This window comes from Gopherus flavomarginatus, chromosome 6 (assembly GCF_025201925.1).
Source record: "Gopherus flavomarginatus isolate rGopFla2 chromosome 6, rGopFla2.mat.asm, whole genome shotgun sequence".
Classification (NCBI taxonomy): Eukaryota; Metazoa; Chordata; order Testudines; family Testudinidae; genus Gopherus; species Gopherus flavomarginatus.
In genome coordinates this window covers 70,084,173-70,106,754 of record NC_066622.1, presented here as the reverse complement: position 1 = coordinate 70,106,754, position 22,582 = coordinate 70,084,173, and the positions used below count along the sequence as shown (strand labels likewise).

Below are 22,582 nucleotides of genomic sequence, written 5' to 3'. Positions count from 1 at the left end.
TAATAAATATATTTGTATCAGCGGGAAGTGATGCATGAGGAATCACTGTTTTACACACAGAACAATCAGTGGATGGAACTAACTGTCCATCAGGCTGATTTGTTAAAGCAGGAGCAGCGATGGGGTTTGAGAATGAGGCCTCAGACACCTAGGGAAAGAAAATCACATTTAAGAGGAATAACTCTAATGGCCAGAACTGACTATTATGATGATCTAGCCCAACCTCCTGCATAACACAAGTCACTTGCTCCCAGCAGCCCACATTCTAATAGACCATGCCATAACACTGGCTGCAATAGTTCTACTTTCTGCCCAACCACAGAGGAACCTGACACCCTGTGTGCATAGTGCTGCATTTCCTGCTAGTTTAGTGCTGTTGTTCAAGATACTTTATCAGCTGGCAGGACAATCAGCACTGTACAACTACCAGGGCAGTTCCTTTCATTTATTTCTCTTTTTGAAACACCTTTAAATTGCAGGGCTTCCTGTGTTTTTTAGAAAGTTAATTTGTTTGGGGAAATATTCGTTTGACACCTGAATTTCCTGTATAATTAATTAGCCTGGAATTCAGAGTGATTCTGTTAAGATTCCTTACTTCACTGCTTATGTTTTCTTGCTATTAACAATTTTATTTCTCAGTAGGTTCTTGTTACAATTTAATTACATTACCCTTTAAAACAGAGAATTTACATTTTCTCTTAAATTAGTTTAGTTTCCTTTCCCCCAAGAACAGTGTTTTACTGGGTTTGGTTTATTTTTTTTAAATTTAATGTGGGTCTTTTGATATTTTTAAACATTAGTCCCCTTTGTTAACTCACTGATTTTTTTCAAATTGTTGAGCTAGAAATGTGTTAAACGTGTGCTTAAAAACACTTCTGAATATTACAAGCCAGATTTTCACAGAGGCCTCAATCCAGCCTTTCTCTGTGTGCAAGCCCAGTTTATCCTGGCCTACACATTGTATAGTAATTGACACCACCAGTACAAAGTGGGTGTAGAATGCTGCCAGATCAGAATAGGAGCCCATTGCACATATTTTGTCTTGTTGTAGTTCATTGTTGACCTGCAGAATGACTGTCTCCATAATATGTAGAGCAGATGTTCTCAAACTGTGGTCCATGGATCATTGGCGGTCTGCTGAGTGCTTGCTGGTAGTCTTTGTAGAACTGGCTGGTCACATAGTGCTGACCCTTCCTTCTTCCATTCGCTTTATCATATTTTTAGTGGTGTTTGATGTCTTAAATATTTCCCAATGTCAGTTGTGCATGTATATAGCTGCAGCGGGGATGTTGTGAGCACATGGGCCAGATGTGATCACAAATGAGAGAGAAAGTAGTCTATTAGACGCTGTCTATTAAGATGTGAAAAAGCATGAAATTCCTTGATCTATGATAAAAAAGATCTGTTACAGCATACAGTCCATCCCACTGCCAAGCATTGTTCTCTATTATTTTTCTTGTAGTTTGCCCAGTCTGTTTTAAAATATCCCAACCAAATGGGCTTCCACTGCTTCTCTTGCGAGGTTATTCCACAACTTAGCAGTTTAATAGTAAATTGGTGGTCTTTATGCACATATCCCACTCACATTTAACTTATACACCAATTGTGTCCACATGTTCCATCCTTTACAGAGACAGGTGGTAGCAAGCAAAATAGTCCACCCGCCAGAGACTGCATGTGCAACATTAGGCACATGCAGGGAGAGGCCATGTTTTGAAAAGTTTGGCCTGGCTACAAGCTACGTACATCTGCTGGCAGATTGAGGAATTTTAAATTGCTGGTTTCCTAGAGGGTTTTTAAAACTGTGGAAGTTTAAAATAGTTGATTGCATCGCCTAGTGGCTTGCTTTGGCATGTTGACATGTGTAGTGTACCATGAGAATTACAATGGTTACATTAAATGTAATTACTTTCCAAAAGGTAGAATATGTCAGTCCTTTCAATCTTATATAATTACTGACTTCTTCTGCACTGTATCTCTCTTGCCTGTGTTAAATACATGAAGTTATGAGTGGCAGTGCTGTACTAAACACCCAGGTAAGCTTAACACATATTGATTCTGTTGTAATAAAGGAGTATATTTTTTGTCATCTCCTTTGTAGTTCATACTTTTTGTTCCCCGAGGGGAGGATTCATTTTCTGTGTGGCATCATAAAGAAGTGCTCCCAGTTGAGGCAGGCTCTCTGGCAGAAGAGAGATAAGAAGAGTATCTATAGAACTTCTTGCACATGCAAAGTCTTTGCAATTTAGTTCCTTTTTATAAACTAGCCACATACATGTGCCCACATTAAAATTTAAAATGAATGTAGTGATGGTGAAATGTAACACTGACAATCATTGAAACTGAAGTGCAGCGTGCAGGAAGTTTATGCCTAGTTCTGAGCTGAACAGTCAGGAAACGGGGCAAAGATCAGAGGCTCACCGTTTGTCAAAGGGATCTGGGTCATGGAAGTTACCCAGCTTCACCTGAAATTCCTGCGCACTATCTGGCAGTAAAGTAGAGCAGCACAAACTAAAGGGAAACTATAGTTTTGGGAAGGTGAGGGGGATGCAGATCAAAGCTATGGTGAATAGAGGCCTATTGTAGTCAGCATTGGCACAGCTTGGCCCAGTCCCCCTTTGGTCTGACACCAGTTGTTTGTGGGTAAACCCAGTTGGGTCTGGACAGAGCTGGGTCACTTTTCCTAACTCTATCTGACCCCATGCAAGGCACTAAATTTAGCCATATGGAGTGGAAATCCATGTTCCTAACTCTGGGTCTCTAAGGTGCACACAGGCACCAGCCTTCTTTGGGATGTGGGGCTCTACAGTCTGGCCACCTGACACCCCAAAACCAGTGCCTCTGCCCTCATGAGCACCAGTGGTTTATGTGTGTTCCCTTAGATTCCCACTTCATCGTGGGTGCTTTGAGCATCTTGCTTAACCCCAGCATGGATGCCATGGCAGGCGAGCAAGGAACCCAGGATTAGTAAAGGGATTTCTTACCTACATCAGAGGGTAGCCGTGTTAGTCTGGATCTGTAAAAGCAGCAAAGAATCCTGTGGCACCTTATAGACTAACAGACGTTTTGGAGCATGAGCTTTTGTGGGTGAATACCCACTTCCTCAGATGCATCTGAGGAAGTGGGTATTCACCCACAAAAGCTCATGCTCCAAAACGTCTGTTAGTCTATAAGGTGCCACAGGATTCTTTGCTGCTTTCTTACCTACAGACACTGTTACTCTCAAGAAGGCACTAGATGGTTACAGTTTTCTGTAAAATAACAGTCCTGAGATTCCCCTCCACCGTCTGATCTCACCTGTTCTGTGAGTCCAAGAGCTGATCAGCATTTTAGGCTAGGTAGAGTCCATCATGCCTTGTCTCCCTCCAGCCCCATCATCTGGTATGTGGCAGTGGAGACACTGTCTCCTTAAATCCATTTTATGACTCTGTGTGCCTTGTACCTCAGCTGGAAAATTCCAAACCCCTCGATGCAAGTCACAAATGGAAAAACGAGTAGTGCCCCTGAGGAGGGTCAGTGCTTGAGAGTCATTCAAAGATCCTTGATAGCTCTCTTCTTGATGGTCTTCTCTGAGGTGTCCCACACCCCTCCCTGGCAGGGCAGTATCTGGAATTGACTGACCTTGTCCAGGTTAAGTTGGCTTTTCAACACCAAACACAAAATGGAAGACAGGGTCCAAAAATGAGGTCACAAAACAAAATGGAGTTCACAGTTTGATATAGACATATCCCACTCTGTCAGAAACATAGCACCCCCAGCTAGCAATTTAAGGCAGAGGAAGACAGCCCCCTCTCAGTAATCTCTGGAGGGGGTGAGGAGTTTAGGCCTACAACCATCCCTGTATGCTATTCCTGGTCTCTCCCCCTGCTGGAATGATTGGAGGTTATTACAGTCTGAAGTCTGTGATGTCACAATCATCAAGGTAACTTAAAAAAAAGGGGGGGGGTACAAAGTAGGCCGTCCTCTGGTATAGCAGCTCTTGGTCATAATATATTAGCCAGCTTGGTTTGTGACCCAGCTACTATGCTCTTTAGTCCCATTAGAGCTTTCTGATGCTGCTGTGACTGGAAAAGCAATACTATACCCAATAGACATGATGCAAAGTGCTATTTTCTGCTGAAGTAATAAAATGTTGAATTATATCAAGTCACAACATCCTAGTTCAGGCAATGCTGGGAAACCTTTCTCTTAATTGGAGAATTCATTGGCTTTGACAAAAATAAGAAAATAATGCACACATCTCTTTTCCCCCAACACCAGTTAAATCAGATAATTAGATGCATATGCATGTATTGTCTTGTTTTCTGCTTTTCAGCTATAAGATTGTAATGTGAGATTTAAATAATTGCCGGGAAATACTTGATATGAAACATAATCACAGTTGCAAAATTTGTAAAAACAGGGGGTTTTTTGTAAGTAAGGTGCATTTCTGGGATAGTTGTGATCTAATGGATTGATCACAGGACTTTGTATGAGGAGAACTGAGTTCTGCTCCTGACTCGTACAAACTGCCTGACCTTGAGTGGTCACTTAACTACCCAGTGCCTTGGTTTCTTCATTTACAAAATGGGGTTGATGTTACTAGGGTAACCTACTTCGTAAAAAAACACTGAGATCTAAGGATGAAAACTGCTGCACAAATGGGATATATTATTTATTTGGATGCTTTTGGAAAATCTTTTTTTTTTTAGAAAGAAAATGTTTAGGTAGAGGACTTTCTCCAAACACTGTCTGTGCAGATTACTGCTGAGGCTGTAGCAGTCAGATGAAATGTCAATGCTTAAGATGACATTATAAAAAGAAACCTAAATACACATAACTGTATTAACATGACTTTATGATTTCGGATGTAAAACCCCAGTTAGGCCTTTCTGTATCAAGGCTGCTCCAGAACTAGTTATCTCAGCCCTTTTGGGTCTAGGCGTTAGTAAGGCAATATATGGAAGTGATTACTTTTAACAAATAATTGCCTTGTGGGAATCTTTTAAAGTGTAACTTTGACACTGGGGCACATCTGTAAAAAGAACATTGAAATGAAGCAGTTGTTTTTAGTATAATCTTGAGTTATTCCCCAGCTCTGTTACTAATTAATTATTATTCAGACCATTTCTTCCATGCAGGCCCTGTTTTCGTCTGGTTGGTCCTGCATTGAGGAGCCTACTCCATTTTCATTCCAATCATGTGATGGAAGGAACTGTGATGCCATAAGTTCAGGAGTATGGTACGAACAGTCTACATACACCTCTATCGCAATATAACACTGTCCTCGGAAGCCAAAAAACCTTATTGCGTTATAGGTGAAACCGCGTTATCTCAAACTTGATTTGATCCACTGGAGCGCGCAGCCCTACCCCCCTGGAGCGCTGCTTTACCGCATTATATCCGAATTCGTGTTATATCGGGTCGCGCTATATCGGGGTAGAGGTGTATTATTGTTAGTTGTCTATTGAGATCTGACAGTGTTCTCACATGAACACATGGAGAAAGACACCTCATTAGATTCACCTGAGCAGGCCAGGAGCTAGCTGTTGACTGGCCAGAACTATATGGAGTTGCCCAGAGAGGGCGAGGACTACTGGCCAGAAGATGTACTGATTCAGTACTTGTTCTGAGCAGCCGGGATGGGAGGGCTGCTGTGGAGTTCCAGCTAAATCTTAAAGTTGTTTTCTCCAAGTAGAATCCCTGGGGGTGGCAGTGGCAGGACTTCCACCTTCCCTTCTGCCAGGTGAGTTCCTCTCCCCTCTCCCAGCAAAGAAGGGTAAAAATTGCACCATGCACATGAATCTGACCTGCAGTTCAATCCCCATGTGGTATAAGGTCTGAGTGAAAAGAGGAGATAGGTTGGTAGTAAAGAAAATAGTTATTTTAAAATTACGTACATGTAATACCTAAAGCAGGGGTTTGGCAACCTATGGCATGGGAGCCGATTTTTAATGGCACGCTGCTGCCTGCCGGAGTCCCGAGGGGAGACAGCCAGTGAAGGACAGAGCCCATGCCCCGCGAGAGAAGAGCTGCCTCAGTGGCCTGCCCATGGGCTCCCGCATCCCCTCACCCGGCAAGGAGCCCTGCCTGAGGGCATGGAGGGGTCTGTTCACCTGGGCTGCTTTGGTATGGCCATGGCGGATTGGCGGCGCACCGGGGGAGCGGGTTCATTGCTGGACCTGGTCCTGACTCCTAGTGGCAGGAAGCAGAGGCGGGAGAGGCCGGCGGCGGCAGCAGTGCCAGCTGCTGAGCATCCCTGAGAGGAGGCGCCCGGCCGCAGCCATGGATCGGTACCTGCTGTTTGTGAACTGGGAGGAGCGGAGAGTCCCGTGGCCGGGCGGCACTGAGCACATAGCAGGTATGGGCGAGCGGGAATCGGTGGTGGCCAGAGAGCCCTGAGGTGAGAAGCTCACATGCTGCAGGGTCATGCGCTGCCCAGAGCAGCTCCTCCAGACAGAGCCAGAGGGGACTCTCTCGCTAGGGCGTTAGTTGCGCTCATGCAGTGTGCCACAGGGCCCCAAGTAGGTGAGCCGACTCAGAGCCACAGGAGTAGGGGAGCCCTCTGCCCTGAGTCCCCCACACACACACCCAGCCCTCTGCCCTGACCCCCCCCATACACACCCAGCCCTCTGTCCTGAGCCCTGACCCCCTCCTCACACACACCCAGACCTATGCCCTGAGCCCTGCAGCCCCGCACACTCTCCAGGCCCATGCCTTGAGCCTTGTGCCCCGCACACACCCCAGGCCTATGCCCTGAGCCCTGTACTCCCCTCATACACACCCAGCCCTCTACTTGACTCCTTCACCCCCCCTCCACGACCCCAGCTCTGACTCTGGCACCTCCACACACGTCCAGCCCCCTGCTCCCTGACACCTGCACCCCCCTCACATGCTCCCAGCCCTCTTCCCTGAGGCTTGCACCCCCCACATTCCCAGCCCCCCCACACCCCATGCACCCCCTGACATCCTGACTTGCAACCCCTACATCCCCACCCCTACCCTGAGCACCAAACGGGAGCTCCTGCACCCCCCCACATCCCCACCCCCACCCTGAGCACCAAACGGGAGCTGCCCAGGTAAGTGCCCCACACCGAAACCTCCTGCCCCAACCCTGAGCCTCCTCCCTCATTCTATCTCGTGGCCAGACCTTTCACCCCCAGCCCTGTGCTCAGTGCACTCCCACCCTCAGCTCAGTGCAGAGAGAGGAAGAGAATGGTTCAGAACCAGGGAGAAGGTAGGTACCCACTGTATGTTGGCAGGGCTGGGACCCCAAACTGGCAGCAGGCTGAGCGTGTCCATCAGCTGGGATCCCAGCTGGCAGGAGCCAGCAGATGGAACTCCTGAGAGGCAGTGGGCTGAGCCGCTCAGCTGACTGCCGATCTGGGGTCCCGGCCGCCGGCCCCACACAGCCTGCTGCTGGTTTGGGCTTCTGGCTGCCGGACCCTTGCCAGTCAGGGTCCCGGCTGCAGGCCCCACTCAGCCCGCTGCCAGCCTAGGTGAACAGAACCCCAGCCCAGCAGTGGGCTGAGCGGGCCGGCGGCGTAAGATCAACATTTTAATTCAGTTTTAAATGAAGCTTCTTAAACATTTTGAAAACCTTGTTTATTTTACAATACAACACTAGTTTGGTTATATAATATAGAGACTTATAGAGAGAGATCTTCTAAAACCCATTAAAATGTATTACCAGCATGCAAAACCTTAAATTAAAGTGAATAAATGAAGACTCGGCACACCACTTCTGAAAGGTTGCTGACTCATGACCTAAAGGATGGTCCCTATGAGCAAGTGAATGTGGCATTCTCCCAATACTTTGTGCATTTGCCTCCTTTTGGACCTGCTTCTGTAGGGAAAGTCCTGCAGCATGGAGCGGCGATGAATCTGGGTTAATTTTAAGGCCCAGAACCTATCTTAGCGCCCAAGTCTGCAGACTTCCAGTGACTTAACCTGGAGGGTCACTCAAGTGCAAAGACAAATGGTTGTGTGCTCAGGTGCCTCTTGTGTTGATGCATAAAGCAAGGGAGATGGTGCAGGAAGTCTTTCCTTCCTACTCCTTGTGCACTGAATGGGGAGCAGCCAGACTTGTGGTGTTTGTGCTCTCTGAATCCCATTCTCCTCTGACTTACTGATTTCACACAAGTGTGTTTTTTGTGACTTCCTGATTCATGCCAGTGTAACTCTGAGGAGAATCAGGCTTGCTGAGAACAAGCACTAGGGGAGGAGTGGCCAACCTGTGGCTCTGGAGCCACATGCGGCTCTTCAGAAGTTAATATGCGGCTTCTTGTATAGGCACTGTCTCCGGGGCTGGAGCTACAGATGCCAACTTTCCAATGTGCCGGGGATGCTCACTGCCCCCACACTACCCCTTCCCACCCCCATCCCTGAGCCTGCAGTGCTGATCGGCAGGGCTGCTGGTTGCGGGGAGAGCTCATGGGAGGCTGCTTATGTATTACTTTGGCTCTTCGGCAATGTGCATTGGTAAATTCTGGCTCCTTCTCAGGCTCAGGTTGGCCACCCCTGCACTAGGGAGTCAGTACATTGCGGGGAACTCTGCAGCTCCTTATTACACAATAGCAGCAGCTACTGCTATACTGCATATGTTGTCACCCAGCAGCCCCCCTGCAATTATCCCTCCTCCATGGCTGGAATGAGCCTGATTATTATAATATTAGCTTTTGTGTTACTGTAGCATCTAAAGACCCCAGCCAGGATCAGGTTGTCCTAGGTTGTAATCATCATCCTAGGCAATGTATAAACAGTGAGAGAGACACCAACTCAAGAGTGCTGACACAGTAAATAGACAAGATAGATGAAGAGCAGGAGGGGAAACAGGAACAGAGAGCAGGTTAGTAGCTCAGCCAAGAATAGACCCCACGACTCCTGATTCCCCATCCAGAGCCTTAACCAGGGAACCATGCTGTCTTCCATGGGCCTGAGTCTTCTTTCACTCACACCCATGTAAATATGGAGTAATTCCACAGAAGTTAATGGAGTTACACAATCCTAGTACCACTGTGAGAGCACAATCAAGCCTGTTGCTTCTATTAGCTGGTGTCCCATCATGGTGGGCACTGGTATTACCATCAAATCACTCTTTTGAGCGTGGGGTTTTTTTTTTTGAGGGATTTGAGTGATGATGCTTGCTTCTCCATAATTATGGATTACTTTTCTGAATTATCATCATGTTGTGCTTCATCTTTGTACCTATTAGAGGCTTGCTGAGGTGAGCCTCCACCTGTGGAACTCCTTGCCAGAGGATGTTGTGAAGGCTAAGACTATAACAGGGTTAAAATAAAGAACTAGATAAGTTCATGGAGGATAGGTCCATCAATGACTATTAGCCAGGATAGGCAGTGATGATGTTCCTAGCCTCTGTTTGCCAGAAGCTGGGAATGGGTAACAGGGGATGGATCACTTGTTGATTGCCTGCTCTGTTCATTCCCTCTGGGGCACCTGGCATTGGCCACTATTGGAAAACAGGATACTGGGCTAGATGGACCTTTGATCTGACCCCAGTATGGCTGTTCTTATGAGCCATGAGATTTGTTTTTTGTTGTTGTTTTAGCACTTGCTCCATGTAAATGGCTCTGAAGAAGCATCTAGACCTGAAAAAAGAATGTGTATAAGCTGCAAAGCTTGTCTCTCTCCTCAACAGAAGTTGGTCCAATAAAATATACTACCTCGCTCACCTTGTCCTGTTGCTTTAGTCTGCTCAGCTGCTGTGCTAAGGAAATGGTGGAATTTGGAAAGAGGACAGTGTGGCATATTGGCTTTGTGTGTATCAGTGAGCAAGAGTTGCCCCCCCTAGTGACTGGCTTACTTTTGCCATCAGCAGCAGGAGATTTCTGGCTCCAGCATTCAAGGCTGGGATTTGGGGAGCTGAGGGACCAAAGTTCTAGTCCTGATTTTCTGTGTGTGTTTCTGTGTACACGTTCCATGGATTTGTTACAGTAGGGAAACTGAGAAATACTGTGACACCCTGATTTTGACAGTGGGCTTGTGAGTCAAGCAAATGGGAAGAAAGGCACCAAGTCTGTGATTCATGGAGTGAAATGAGCGAAAGTAGCTCATTTTAGGATGAATTTCAAAAGGCAGGAGTCTGTTATCCCACATGGAAGGGCTGACCTGAGCCAGAAAAAAACTGCATGCTCCTTAGTGGGTGGTAATTATACAGTGAACAATCGGCAGATGCTGTATTTGCCTGACCTAATGCTCTTCCTGCCTTAGAGATGTAATCACCAGACTGGAGCATGTCTTGCTGCATGAGGAAAGGGCTCTGAAAAAGTCACTCTAACGCGTTTTTTCCTACATGATAATGTTAACTGGATATCATCTTAGTCTTCTCGCTGGTCACAGTTTTAATCTGTGAACAACCCAAATGATTCAAAGATGAATGTACAATCAGAGGATGTCTTTGTTCGGAACAGAGTGATCCTTTATTATTTTCATTCCCTTACAACTCATTATTATCTACTTAACATTTATTTTCCCCTCTCAGCTACAGTGGTTGCCATTTAAAGTCAGCCTTCACCAACAGCTATTTCTGTGGTATCACAGCTATTTCCCATTTTAATGATGGAGAAACACAGCAGTTCTTTCATATACCACCGTGTGGTAAACACCGGCTCTCTAATGGTGACTGCTGTGCTTTTCCTTCATGATTAGATTGTTATCATTTTATTTGGCAAAGAAAACCAAACAGCACAGCTAGTGTTATGAACTCTCTTATTTAGAGGCGTTTCTGTTGCTGTTTAGTGATCCAAATCTTTTCGGCACGTTTGATAAAGGGAGGAGAGAATGCTGGAGTTTCTTCTCACCAAGCCGTTACTTGAACATTCACGATTCTGCTAAGCTCCATGTGGTGAAGTGCAAGTTGTTCTTTGTGAAACGAGCTCTAACACACTGAGATGGTCTAAAGATCTCTGTGTGTACGTAAACTGACGTGCAGCAGTTGCATCAAAAGTCTCTCTCTGATTCAGTGTGCTTATCTCAAGACCGCCTAGCATTACAGTGATATTCCAGCGAAAGCAGATGTGTGCTCAGGAGCTAACATTGGAGGTGTAGGTGCATATGTGGTGACTATATAGTGGAGAAGAGTGCACTAGAAGTACCATACATGAATATTTTTGTGGAGGAGGGGTGATGTTACATGAAGAAGATAAATATTCCCATTCAGTATTTCATAAGGAATTATTCACCCAAGAGGGTTTTATGGATTATTTTTAATTACAGGATGATCATTTTGAAATAACAGTACTGATTGTACTGGTTAGTCTGAGTGGTTGAAGCCTTTTATAGGTATGATCTCTAACAATACATCCATAAAGATAATGTGAGCAGCCGTGTCTCAGCTGCTCAGAGCATCCAGCAGATAAAATCACAATCCCAGGAATTCAGCAGCAATTTTAGTTTCTTTGGTGTGGGTTAGAGCAGATTTTTCTCTGCATCATTTATCACATTGTGCACATATGGGTCCTGTACTTCATCCCATTCATTCTTACTAATTTCAACCTGTCCTTTTCAACACACCTGAAGAAGAGCTCTGTGTAGCTCAAAAACTTGAGACTCTCACCAACAGAAGCTGGTCCAATAAAAGGTACCCGACCTGCCTTGTCTCTCTTTTTAACACAGACATGCCTGTGTATTCAGTAATGATTCCTAACTTGGAACCTGCTGAAGGTAAAGAGGTGTTTGGAGGAGGGTTGGGGAGCACAGAGTTAGCATGAAGAAACTTTGATCATTTCATTTTGTCTTTAAGGCGTTTGAAATCCAATCCCTAATTTTCAGGGTCTCAGTGGCATGGAGTTATGTATTGTATGCCCCAGGCAGACGCTCCCTCACAGTCTCTCTCCCTAACCCACATGATCTTCCTTTACTTCACCTCCCACCCCATCGCTAGAGAGGGAAGTGAGTGTAACCCCACAAGTTATGTAGCTTTCACCATGCTCACAGGCCTGTGCCATTTTCTCTTCAGCAGAGCTTGTGAGCCTGCCCTCCAACCTTGCAGCGTCATTCTTCCTTCCTCTGCCATCTCTAGTGTCAGCGAAGTTTCTCTGTTGCTGTAGTCACGTTTCTGTTTGATGTGGTGATGAGATTGGATATTCAGCCACATAATGCAGTACTTTCTTGCAGTAGCACAATCCAAGATTAACTTCTCAAATGCCCCCAATGTCTGTCCTCTCTCATTGCCTGCTTGTTCTTCTTCCTGTTCCAGACTTGCCAGGAACACTAATTTGTATGTAATAAAAATACTTCTCCAACCCTAAAACCAGTTTCAACCAGCACAGTCAATGGTGATTTAGGCCCAGGGCTGCATTTGGCCCCTGCTGAATTTAAATTTGACCAGTCAGTTGCCTTGTACAAGATCTCAGTGGCTCACTGATTGGCACTTCTTTGAAAGAATGTTTATTGCCATGCACAAGAAATAGCTCCTTCTTCCTGGTGTTCTAACTGCTACATGGAATAACATGCAGATCTTGGGGAGCTGAATACTGTGCTCTGTATTTGCAAGCGCTATGGTAACCAAGCAGCTGCCTCTTCCTGCTCACTGCTTCCCTCAACTCCTCCCCTGCCAAACAGGCGTGTCTCACTGGCTATGGAGAGCATGGAAGAAGAGTCAGTTGCTGTCTCCCTGGCACATTCCAGCTGGATAGAAGGACGGAAGAAACAGCTGCTGGTATTTAAATGCAGCTCAGCCCTCGCTGATTAAATCTTGTTGCCTGCTCGTCCTTCCCATCTCCCAGCACAGAGCTTTTGACCAGTGCTAGGTTTGTGCTCATGAAACAAGCCTCCTGAAGCATGATAATGTTAAAGTGTGAGGTTAATGCAGGCCTGTAATCCGCACCTGCTGGAGGACTAACCTGGCTTTACATTGGCTTGAAGTGGAATTAGTCGTTAATTGTCACCTTAATTGTAGCCAATCACAACCAGCACCCACCATAACATGCATGTAGATTTCATGTCTAAGCTCATCTATGAGTACTGAAATCGACCCGATTTATGTATTTATATATTTAGTTTTACCCTTTCTCTTGGGCATAGTATTTAATCTCCCAGCTGCCTCAGTGGCCATCATCAGTGCTGTTTGGTGTCATATTTCCTGTCAGAGTCCCTTTTGTAGGATATAAAATGTGTCTCTTTGAGAGTAAAAAGCCACATAAGGAAAGTGAAACAGTTTGGTCCCTAAGGTGTCAAACAGAAGGGCATGTTTTTGGCAGCTCTCGCACAGGACCAGTTGTTATGGAAACGGCTGATAAAGGTGCCATATATTTTGAGGGCTAGTCTCAAACCAAAGCACCAGATCTGACCACCCCCAAAGCTTGAGGAAGTTGGATCCTGATTTGCATCTAAACCTTGTGGCTTGTCCTTATGTCTGGTATTTTTCTAAAAGAAAAATTTCCCTCTTGGATTCCATCCAGAACAAGCAAGCAACTTCCTTGCCAGATAAGCTGTTTTCACAGTCTCTCAGCATTGGAACGGACATGCCTGATCACACTCACGACTAAATCACATTACATGTAGAAAGTGGAATGGATGGGTGGAACCCAGAGGTGCGCAGCTAACAAAGGTGATGAGCACAATATAAATACCTAAAGGTCAGACTGGCAGGTGAGGGAGATAAAGAGGCTGCATAATGTATTTTTTACTGGATACAACTGTATGGATACTTGTGGAAACAAATACAGCACCTGATTAATTTCAGTTACATGACTGAACAGAATCAGCAGATCTTCTGCAACTCCAGCTGTCATGGTGTTTCCAGCTCTGTGTAACTCGGAAGCTTGTCTGTCACCAACAGCAGTTGGTCCAATAAAAGATATTACCTCATCCCTCTTGTCTCTCTAATATCCTGGGACCAGCATGGCTACAACAACACTACATACATATAGTGTTTCCAGTGTGATAATGCTCAGTGTTCCTCAAGAAAAGGCAGTTATGTGGTATTTTGTACAGACGCTCCCTGAGTTACATAAACCTGACGTACGCAAATCCGAGCTTACGGAAAAAGTTCTGTTAGATAGAAATAGGAGGATGTGGGGGGGTTGCGGGTTTTTTTTTGGTTTTGTTTTGTGTGTGTGTGTCTGTGTGTGTGTGTGTGTGTGTGTTTATAATGGTCGGAGATACGTTTCCAACTTTTGCAAAATTCGAGTTACGCAAGGCGTTCCAGAACGGAAGGCTTGCGTAAGTCAGGGAGCATCTGTATTATGAAATGACATGGACGTGATTTATTCAGCAGTGTTTTGTGATATAACTGGGAACCTTTTCCTGAGTAAGGACTGTAGAATTTCTCCTGGAGTGATTATAATTTCTCAGCGGATAAGAGGGGTGGGATTGATTTCCAAAATAACTGCAGTACAGAAAAATGGCTTTGCAATATTGACTCAGAACGTGAGGGCACTATCTTAATATTCCCCAGTTCATGCAAGTCTTTTCTAGTTGAGTTCTGTGTGGTAATATAACCATTACAGAGATGAAAGGGCCCAATCATACTTCCACAGGAGTTTGTGGCAAAACTCAGATTGACTCCAATAGGAGCAAAATACTATAAATATTTGTTCTGGTATTTCATCTGTTTATTTGACTGTTAATATCTGGTTTAACACCTCCATCCATCAGCTCTCTGTTACTCCAATGATCCTTTTCTGTTCTCTTTCAGAATGAGAAGGCTTTGGGACATTCCGTGAGCCGTTCCAGTAACATCTCAAAGGTATGGTATGCAATGGATTACGGTCTTTGGTAAATTTGAATTTGTGTGGTTTTGTTTTTTCAGATATGTAGGATACATATTTTGTAGTGATCAACAGAAAATGCATTTATAATGATGGCTAATTATAATGGAAGAAGGCACTTTGTCTAAAAATTAGAATTGGGGATAATCTGTTCCTGTGACATACCAAGTGTACAATCTAGTCTAGTGAGTAGCTATGTCACCTCTGCCCTCTAACCTGGCGTGCCCTTTACACTGCGTTGCTGTTGTTGCCTCCACTTCTGGACTGTTCACAATCAGCCTCCAGCATGTAAGTCACTCCCAGCTATGGCTGTGTGCACTTGCAGCCTGCCAGTAACACCCAAACTTTTACCAGCCTGAATTATACTACAAGGTGACTCCCACATTCACCCAGTCCCAGATTTTCTCCAGAAACGTACATCTTGTACTGCCCATCTCTCTCCTGGACAATACAAGCTCATATAAAGTCCATTGTTTTATTAATAGAAATGATATGCAAAAATTTTATTGCCGCAAATGAAATTTCCCAGACACTTCAGTTCAAACATGCTGGATTAGATAAAACAAACAAGTTTATTAACTACAAGGATAGATTTTAAGTGAATACAAGTAATGCAGTAGAAAAATTAGAAATAGTTACAAGAAAAACAGAAATAAAATGCAACTAGTGCCTGACTTAACAAGCTACGTTAAATTCAAAGCCATGTTTTTCTCACATGTTCTCAACAATCTTACTGGCTGCACTTCTTAGCCAGAATGCCTTCTTTGTAATGGCTGCTTCCTTTGTTCCTTCTGGTTCAGCGAATCAATGGACAGTGAGAGAGTGGAGGAGGTGGGGGGCCATTGGGGTATCTGCCCCTTCTTTTTGTAGTCCAGTCCTCCATTTGAGAAGCATCTCCAGCGGGGAGCATGGCACTAGGCAGACTGTGTGGACAGGAGCCCCTGCTGTTTCTTTGATAAAATGTGGATGTCCTGCCCATGCCCCTTTTCCTGCCAATGAATAGCCACTTAGCAGATAGTGGCCCATTGACCTTGTTTACACCTGGCTGAGGTGTCAGCTTGTCCTTTGTCTTGGAGGAACTGGTTTGGCCACTCCACAGGCTTGGAATGTGTTTTAGTGAAACCATACAGTGGAATCTTATAAGTTTACATACAGTGTTGCTACACATATTTTACTAGAACATTAATGACCAGCAGATTATGAGTTTCCAAATGATACCTCACATGGTGTTCCTTGTACAAAGATTACCACAATAGCGTGCAAGGGCTGAATACAGGGTTACTGCTGTCACAGTTCCTAATAATGGAATAGTGTTTAGGAAACTCATGCATGAAATACTTCTGAAAGTCATTTCCCTTTAGCCTTTTCGGAATCTGGGATCTCAGCTCAAAGGGCTGGATTGTGAGTAAGGCCACAGACGGCATTAGGGGAGTGCAGAGGGGCTGTGCTGACTTAGACAGAATTTCTCCTGGGATGGACAGGCTCCAGGCCTTCCCCCACTGGAGTAGCTGATACCAGTGGTAGTGATAGGTTGGATGGAGGAGTCCTGCCATTCATTCGGTGCTAGGACCATGTCTGTGATTGGCCTTTACACAAGTGGAGTTGGAGGGCAGTTCCCTGCAATGTTTTCTTCCTCCTGTTCTCCTGCTCAGAGGCAGTCTCAGGGGAGACCTTTGGTATATCTGATATGGCTGAGTCAGAAGGCTCGGATAGGTGGCCGTTGAATATCTGAGTGCTCTGCCTTCTGCGGATGACACAAGGGAGATGATCCCTTCCCCACAGAGTTTACAGTCTACGGAGTAGATTGTCACTTTGCAGTCTGCCCTGAATAAGGGGTGAAATGTAATTGTACCACTCGAGGCACAGACCAAGGCAGGAGCAATGATTCTGAGAGGCTTTATCAGTAGCAGGTTACAGTCCCCTCTCACCATGCTAGCTCAGCTCTGCAAGTCAATGAACTGAGGCTGGGGGATTGGAGTCAAGGCTCTGCTCATTCCCTGGCCCTGCCCACCCACTCCCCGCCCAGAGGAAGTTTGTTGTCAGTGAAGCGTGGTATTTGTTCCCTGGAACAGTGTCTACAGTTACGCTAATACATGTATGCTTGGTACAAGGGACTAAGATCAGTTAGCAGCAGGACCTTCCACTGCCCTGTAGGCTACACAAAGGCTTAAGGGAAAGTATCCTGACATTTATAGGCCGAGGCAAACAACTGGACTATACAGCTTACATCCTACCTTTATGTATTTTTTGACATCTGTTTGTTACCTCCCTTTGTTCCTGATATATTGCTCAAAACATCCCTATTAATCATTCTGTCAAACCATCGTATCTTGCACTAGATTGGGATGTATCTGTACTAACCTTGAAATGTACAGTAGAAGTTATGAACACCTCGGGAATGGAGATTATTTGTCTCTCTGAACAAAACGTTGTGGTTGTTCTTTCAAAAGTTTACAGCTGAACGTTGACCTAATAGAGCTTTGAAGCTACTATGCCGAAGAAGAATGCTGCTTTTAACTATCTTAATTTAAATGAAACAAGCACAGAAACAGTTTCCATACCTTGTCCATTTTTTTTAAACTTTCCCCTTATTTTTTTTGACATTTACATTTAACACAGTACTGTACTGTATTTGCTTTTTTCCTCTGCTGCTCCCTGATTGCATTCTGCTGGTTCCAAGTGAAGAGTGCGGATGACTAGTCAGATCATAACTCTGGTGTCCGTAACTCTGAGATTTTACTGTATTTACTAACTATCTAATACCTAATATGCTAGCAACAACTCTACCAAATTCATAAACTTATAAACATCTACTCTGATAGTTGGCCTAACTTTAATTCATGACCTCTGGTTCTGGCCTCAGATCTTGTACTAGTGCTCCAGGCTCTCTCTGCCACATTCCCCTGCTTTTTGTCTTTTTGGGGGGAGGATGTTTACCCATCATCCTGGAAAAACATAATGCATGGATTGAATATGAGCCAGTGATCGTATGCACTGTTTCTTGGCTGTTTTGCTTTACCCATCCATACATTCATGCCCCAGATGTCTAATGGTCTGCATGTTCCCTTGTATGATCTGTAGACAGTTTTCTTTTTCCAAATGTTCTTAGTTCCATATCGTGGCCCTGGGAGTGTTAGGTCTGGGACTTGGTTTGAGAGAGAATAGTTTTAAATTCATTTTTCAAAACTGGGATAGGCACTATTACAATATAATCTACAGTTTTATGTACATAAGGAGTAAAACAGGAATTTGCAATAGTGACATCACAACTGAGGCCTTCGTATATATATTTTTATAATTAGTTATTACATGGTACTCTACATCCAGGTTATAGATTGCCCTTACTGCTGGTTGCCACCATCTAGGAAGTTTCTGTCTTCCATTGGATTGGCCACGCACTGGAGTTGCGATGTCAACAGCTTTCCTGGCATAACAAGCTGGGCGTGGCGCTCTTTAGGTTGTATTGCTCTGTGATACTCCAGTAGTTGATGTAGATCCAGTTGCTTCTTGTAGATGCTGTTTTCCAGATAACTTACTGAATGGACAGTAACCAGTTTATCAGATATTGCTGTCAGGATTCAATATTGGTAATTTGATACTAAACAAAATTGTTTTGAATAGTATGTGCAGAGTACATCACAGCTCCAGAGTTATACAGAAACCTTCTCCCTTTGTATACATTACGCATCTCATTGTCTTTCTGTGCATTGCATCACACATTGCAGGAACCAATCCCTGTGCAGCATGCGCTGTCCACTCACCATGATTCAACTTCCTCTTTACCTCATCTCGGCACTCTTCGTACCAAATTAGTGGTGTTAATGGACAGGGGTCCTATGGGTGCAAAGAGATTGGTCACCAGTGACTCCCAATCAGCGTTGTCTATCACTGCCTCTGTCACATTCTCCTTTATCTTCACACTTGGCCATAGGGCATGGTCCCAGTCTGAGTCAGAAAGGTGAGGTTCAGACAAAACTCATCCAGGCTCCCCCGGCATGGTGATGGTCCCCACTGAAAAGCTGTGATATCCCAGAGCACATACTGCGTACCGGAGCCGTACCACCTCCCGCATTCTCTCTTTAATGACTTGTTAGGCCTAACCTCCCTCGCTTGTGGTCAGGTTCATTTGGGCCGAACAGTCACAGAACTATCTGTGCTTGATTCTTTTACAGCAATCTGTGTTTATTTCATCTCCTCCTTGTGTTGCTGTCTCCACAGTGGATAATGCTGTTTATAGGTACCATTCTCTATTGGTCCCATACTGTGAACATATACCAATTCTTTAGGACACCCTGTCCATCTGGGAATAGCAATCATAACTGGCACAGTCAAGTTATTAATTTCATGTGGTTCCCAGGGTCCAGGACCTTCTAACCTTGCAAACTGCAAATATTTTTTTCCAGTGGTATGAATTCCTTTTTCCACTCGTATGATCCGGATAGATGTGCTGTTTTAACAACCTTGATCACTTCCCCTTTGTTTTAATGGCTTGACCTAATCCATCAATTATTGAGTTAATTTTAAATTTTAATTTCTTAATATTTGCAAATTTCATGGGGAGACCCAAACTCCCCGTGCCACTCTGTATGGTTATCACAGTGTCCTGCTGACTCTACAGCTGGGTTCTGTTTTCCTGCACGTCCACCAATCATTTTGGGCCTACTAAAATACAATTGTTTTGCCTAGAAAACCCCAGACTTGTTTATATGCCACAACATTCAACATTTCTTTACCAATTTGCTTTTTCCTTGCCTTTATATTGTTCTCTGCAATTAGCTGATTAATTTTGGCTTGTATTTGGTTAAGTAGTTTAGCAATGTCATCCACATTGTAAATGGTGCACTGTTTCTTCAGTAGCCAAGCCCTAAATACCATGAATTACAGGTTCAGAGAGTTTCCGCTGTCTGGTGGTATCATAACCTTAGTCCCAGATTTGGACCTTAGCGTCCAAAATATGGGGGTTAGCATGAAAACCTCCAAGCTTAGTTACCAGCTTGGACCTGGTACTTGCTGCCACCACCCAAAAAATTAGAGTGTTTTGGGGCACTCTGGTCCCCCTGAAAAACCTTCCCTGGGGACCCCAAGACCCAAATCCCTTGAGTCTCACAACAAAGGGAAATAATCCTTTTTCCCTTCCCCCCTCCAGGTGCTCCTGGAGAGATACACAGACACAAGCTCTGTGAAACTACACAGAGTGACTTCCCCTCTCTGTTTCCAGTCCTGGAAACCAAAAGTACTTTCCTATTCCCCCAGAGGGAATGCAAAATCAGGCTAGCAATCCAACACACAGATCTCCCCTTGATTTCTCCCTCCCACCAATTCCCTGGTGAGTACAGACTCAATTTCCCTGAAGTAAAGAAAAACTCCAACAGGTCTTAAAAGAAAGCTTTATATAAAAAGAAAGAAAAATACATACAAATAGTCTCTCTGTATTAAGATGATACAATACAGGGTAAATTGCTTAAAAGAATATTGAATAAACAGCCTTATTCAAAAAGAATACAAATCAAAGCACTCCAGCACTTATATTCATGCAAATACCAAAGAAAAGAAACCATAGAACTTACTATCTGATCTCTTTGTCCTTACACTTAGAAACAGAAAATTAGAAAGTAGAACTACTTCTCCAAAGCTCAGAGACAGCAGGCAGGCAGACAAAGACTCAGACACAAAATTCCCTCCACCCAAAGTTGAAAAAATCCGGTTTCCTGATTGGTCCTCTGGTCAGGTGCTTCAGGTGAAAGAGACATTAACCCTTAGCTATCTGTTTATGACAGGTGGTTACAATAGTTAATGCTCTATTATAAGCGCATATATACAGTGACTCCTCACTTAAAGTCGTCCCAGTTAACATTGTTTTGTTGTTATGTTGCTGATCAATTCAAGAACATGCTTGTTTAAAATTGTGCAGTGCTCCCTTCTAACTGCCTGCTTTGTCCACTGCTTGCAGGAAGAGTAGCCTGTTGCAGCTAGCTGGTGGGGGCATTGGAGCCAGGGTGGACCGGCAGCCTCCAATAAGCTCCCCCATCAGCTCCCCGCTCCCCTAAGTTCCCTGTGCAGCAGCTGCTAGCAGGCTAGCAATTGCAGTTATCCCTCCCCACACTGCCATGTGCTGCTCCTGCCCTCTGCCTTGGAGCTGCTTCCTGAGCCTCCTGCTTGTTGTGGGGGGTGGGGGCTCTAATGTCAGGGTGTCCCCCTCCCCCTGCTCCTACACCCGCTTACCCCTTCTCCATATAGAGCAGGGTGGGGACGTGGAGGGAGAGAGACAGAGAGAGCCTGGGGCAGCAGCTCTCTCAACTTCCTGATCCACTTAAAAAGACACTGCATTTAAGAGTGGGTCAGCTTACTTAAAGGGGCAGTGTGCATTTCTCTCTCTCTCTCTCTCCCACACACAAGGTGTGCGTCTGTCTCTGTCTGCTGTGCTATCTCCCCTCCACTCCATTCCTGCTGCCTTGTAGAGTGTGAGGCTACATTAACAACGTGTTAACCCTTGAGGGCTCAGCCGAGTGCTAGTTCATCATTTAGCACAAGAGTTCTCAAAGGGGGTCGGGATACCTCAGGGGGTCATGAGGTTATTACATAGGGAGTGGCAAGCTGTCAGCCTCCACCCCAAACCCCGCTTTGTCTCCAGCATTTATAATGGTGTTAAATATATAAAAAAAAATTATTAATTATATGGGGGGGTCACACTCAGAGGCTTGCTATGTGAAAGGGGTCACCAGTACAAAAGTTTGAGAACCATTGCTAGAGTAATCTTTTGCCCAACCCTTAACTCTTGTGTATGTTCCTGATAAAATGCTAGTATATTACTTAACAAAGAAGTATACAGCAGTAATACAGTTGCTTTTACAGAGTAGCCAAATTCATCCATATTTCAGTGCAACCCTTCTGTCAATCAGAGCTGGCAGCAGCCAGGGCTGGATTCAGTATGTAGGGGTTCCTTTTTAACAGTACGACACAAAACCAGCTCGAGCCCCCATCCAGTGACCTGGGACAATTACACACCACCACCTGGGCACTTCTAAGAGTCAATACTTCCCCTGTCGCAAGGACAGAGTCTGAGTATAGCAAAAACTTTTAATAAAAGAAGGGAAGTAAACTATCATAAACTTGGGGAAACAGGGCTCATAAACATAAACCATGAGCAAAAGACCCACCCCCAAGTAAGTTGGACAGTGTCCTTTTCTCTTAGGTTCTTAAGTCCAGCAACCATAAGTCCATTTAATGTGCCCGTCTCTTCTCTGCACCCCACTCACAGTTGCTGTCCTTGGTCAGGGCAGACCCAGAGTTCAGAGGTGCATCTGCAGAGTTCACCTCCCACCCTGGTTGGAGAGGGGAAAGAAGATACCTTACTCGCTCCACTGCCCGGGCACTTGCTTGCCACTTTTCCTTGCCAGTCACCCTGCTGGCTGCCTTGCCGGCTGATTGCTGTATTTCTCCAGTGGCCACACTGGCAGCCGATTGTTGAGATGTCTTCAGGCCCCACCATTTAACACAGCTCTCGATCATTTCAGCTCTCAGTAATTTCAGCTGCTAGTGGGGGGAGCTTTATTGCTGGTGCATACTGGGCAATCTCTTACATTAGAGACACTGTTCCAAAGCAGGTCTCATACTCAGACCTAAGTATCAGTGATTTCAGCTCTGCGGTGTGTAACAATATTCTTAATTGAGTCTAAATTAGCTATGATATTACACAGTGGAGAATAGAAGGGTCAAATGATGCCTACAATTCTTAAGCAGGGTCCACTACCAACTACAAGTACCTGTTCCTATCATCTCTCAACTCACTGGGCTTTGGAACCCATGTCCCCCGCCTAGTGAGTGCTGTTAGGTTGAGGGTGAGTCCGTCAAGCAGGAAATGCCAAGTACAG

General features: G+C 44.9%; 1 protein-coding gene across 2 annotated transcripts in view; it reads left to right on the top strand.

Moving 5' to 3' along the window:
- The window catches only part of LOC127054183 (E3 ubiquitin-protein ligase MARCHF8), a 218,141-nt gene that overhangs the window by 167,732 nt on the left and 27,827 nt on the right, over positions 1-22,582 (top strand). For both annotated transcript variants that reach the window (XM_050960173.1, XM_050960174.1), the window contains one exon: positions 14,639-14,689. In XM_050960173.1, coding sequence (XP_050816130.1) covers positions 14,639-14,689 — 51 coding nt within the window. The remainder of the gene's footprint in view (positions 1-14,638; positions 14,690-22,582) is intronic.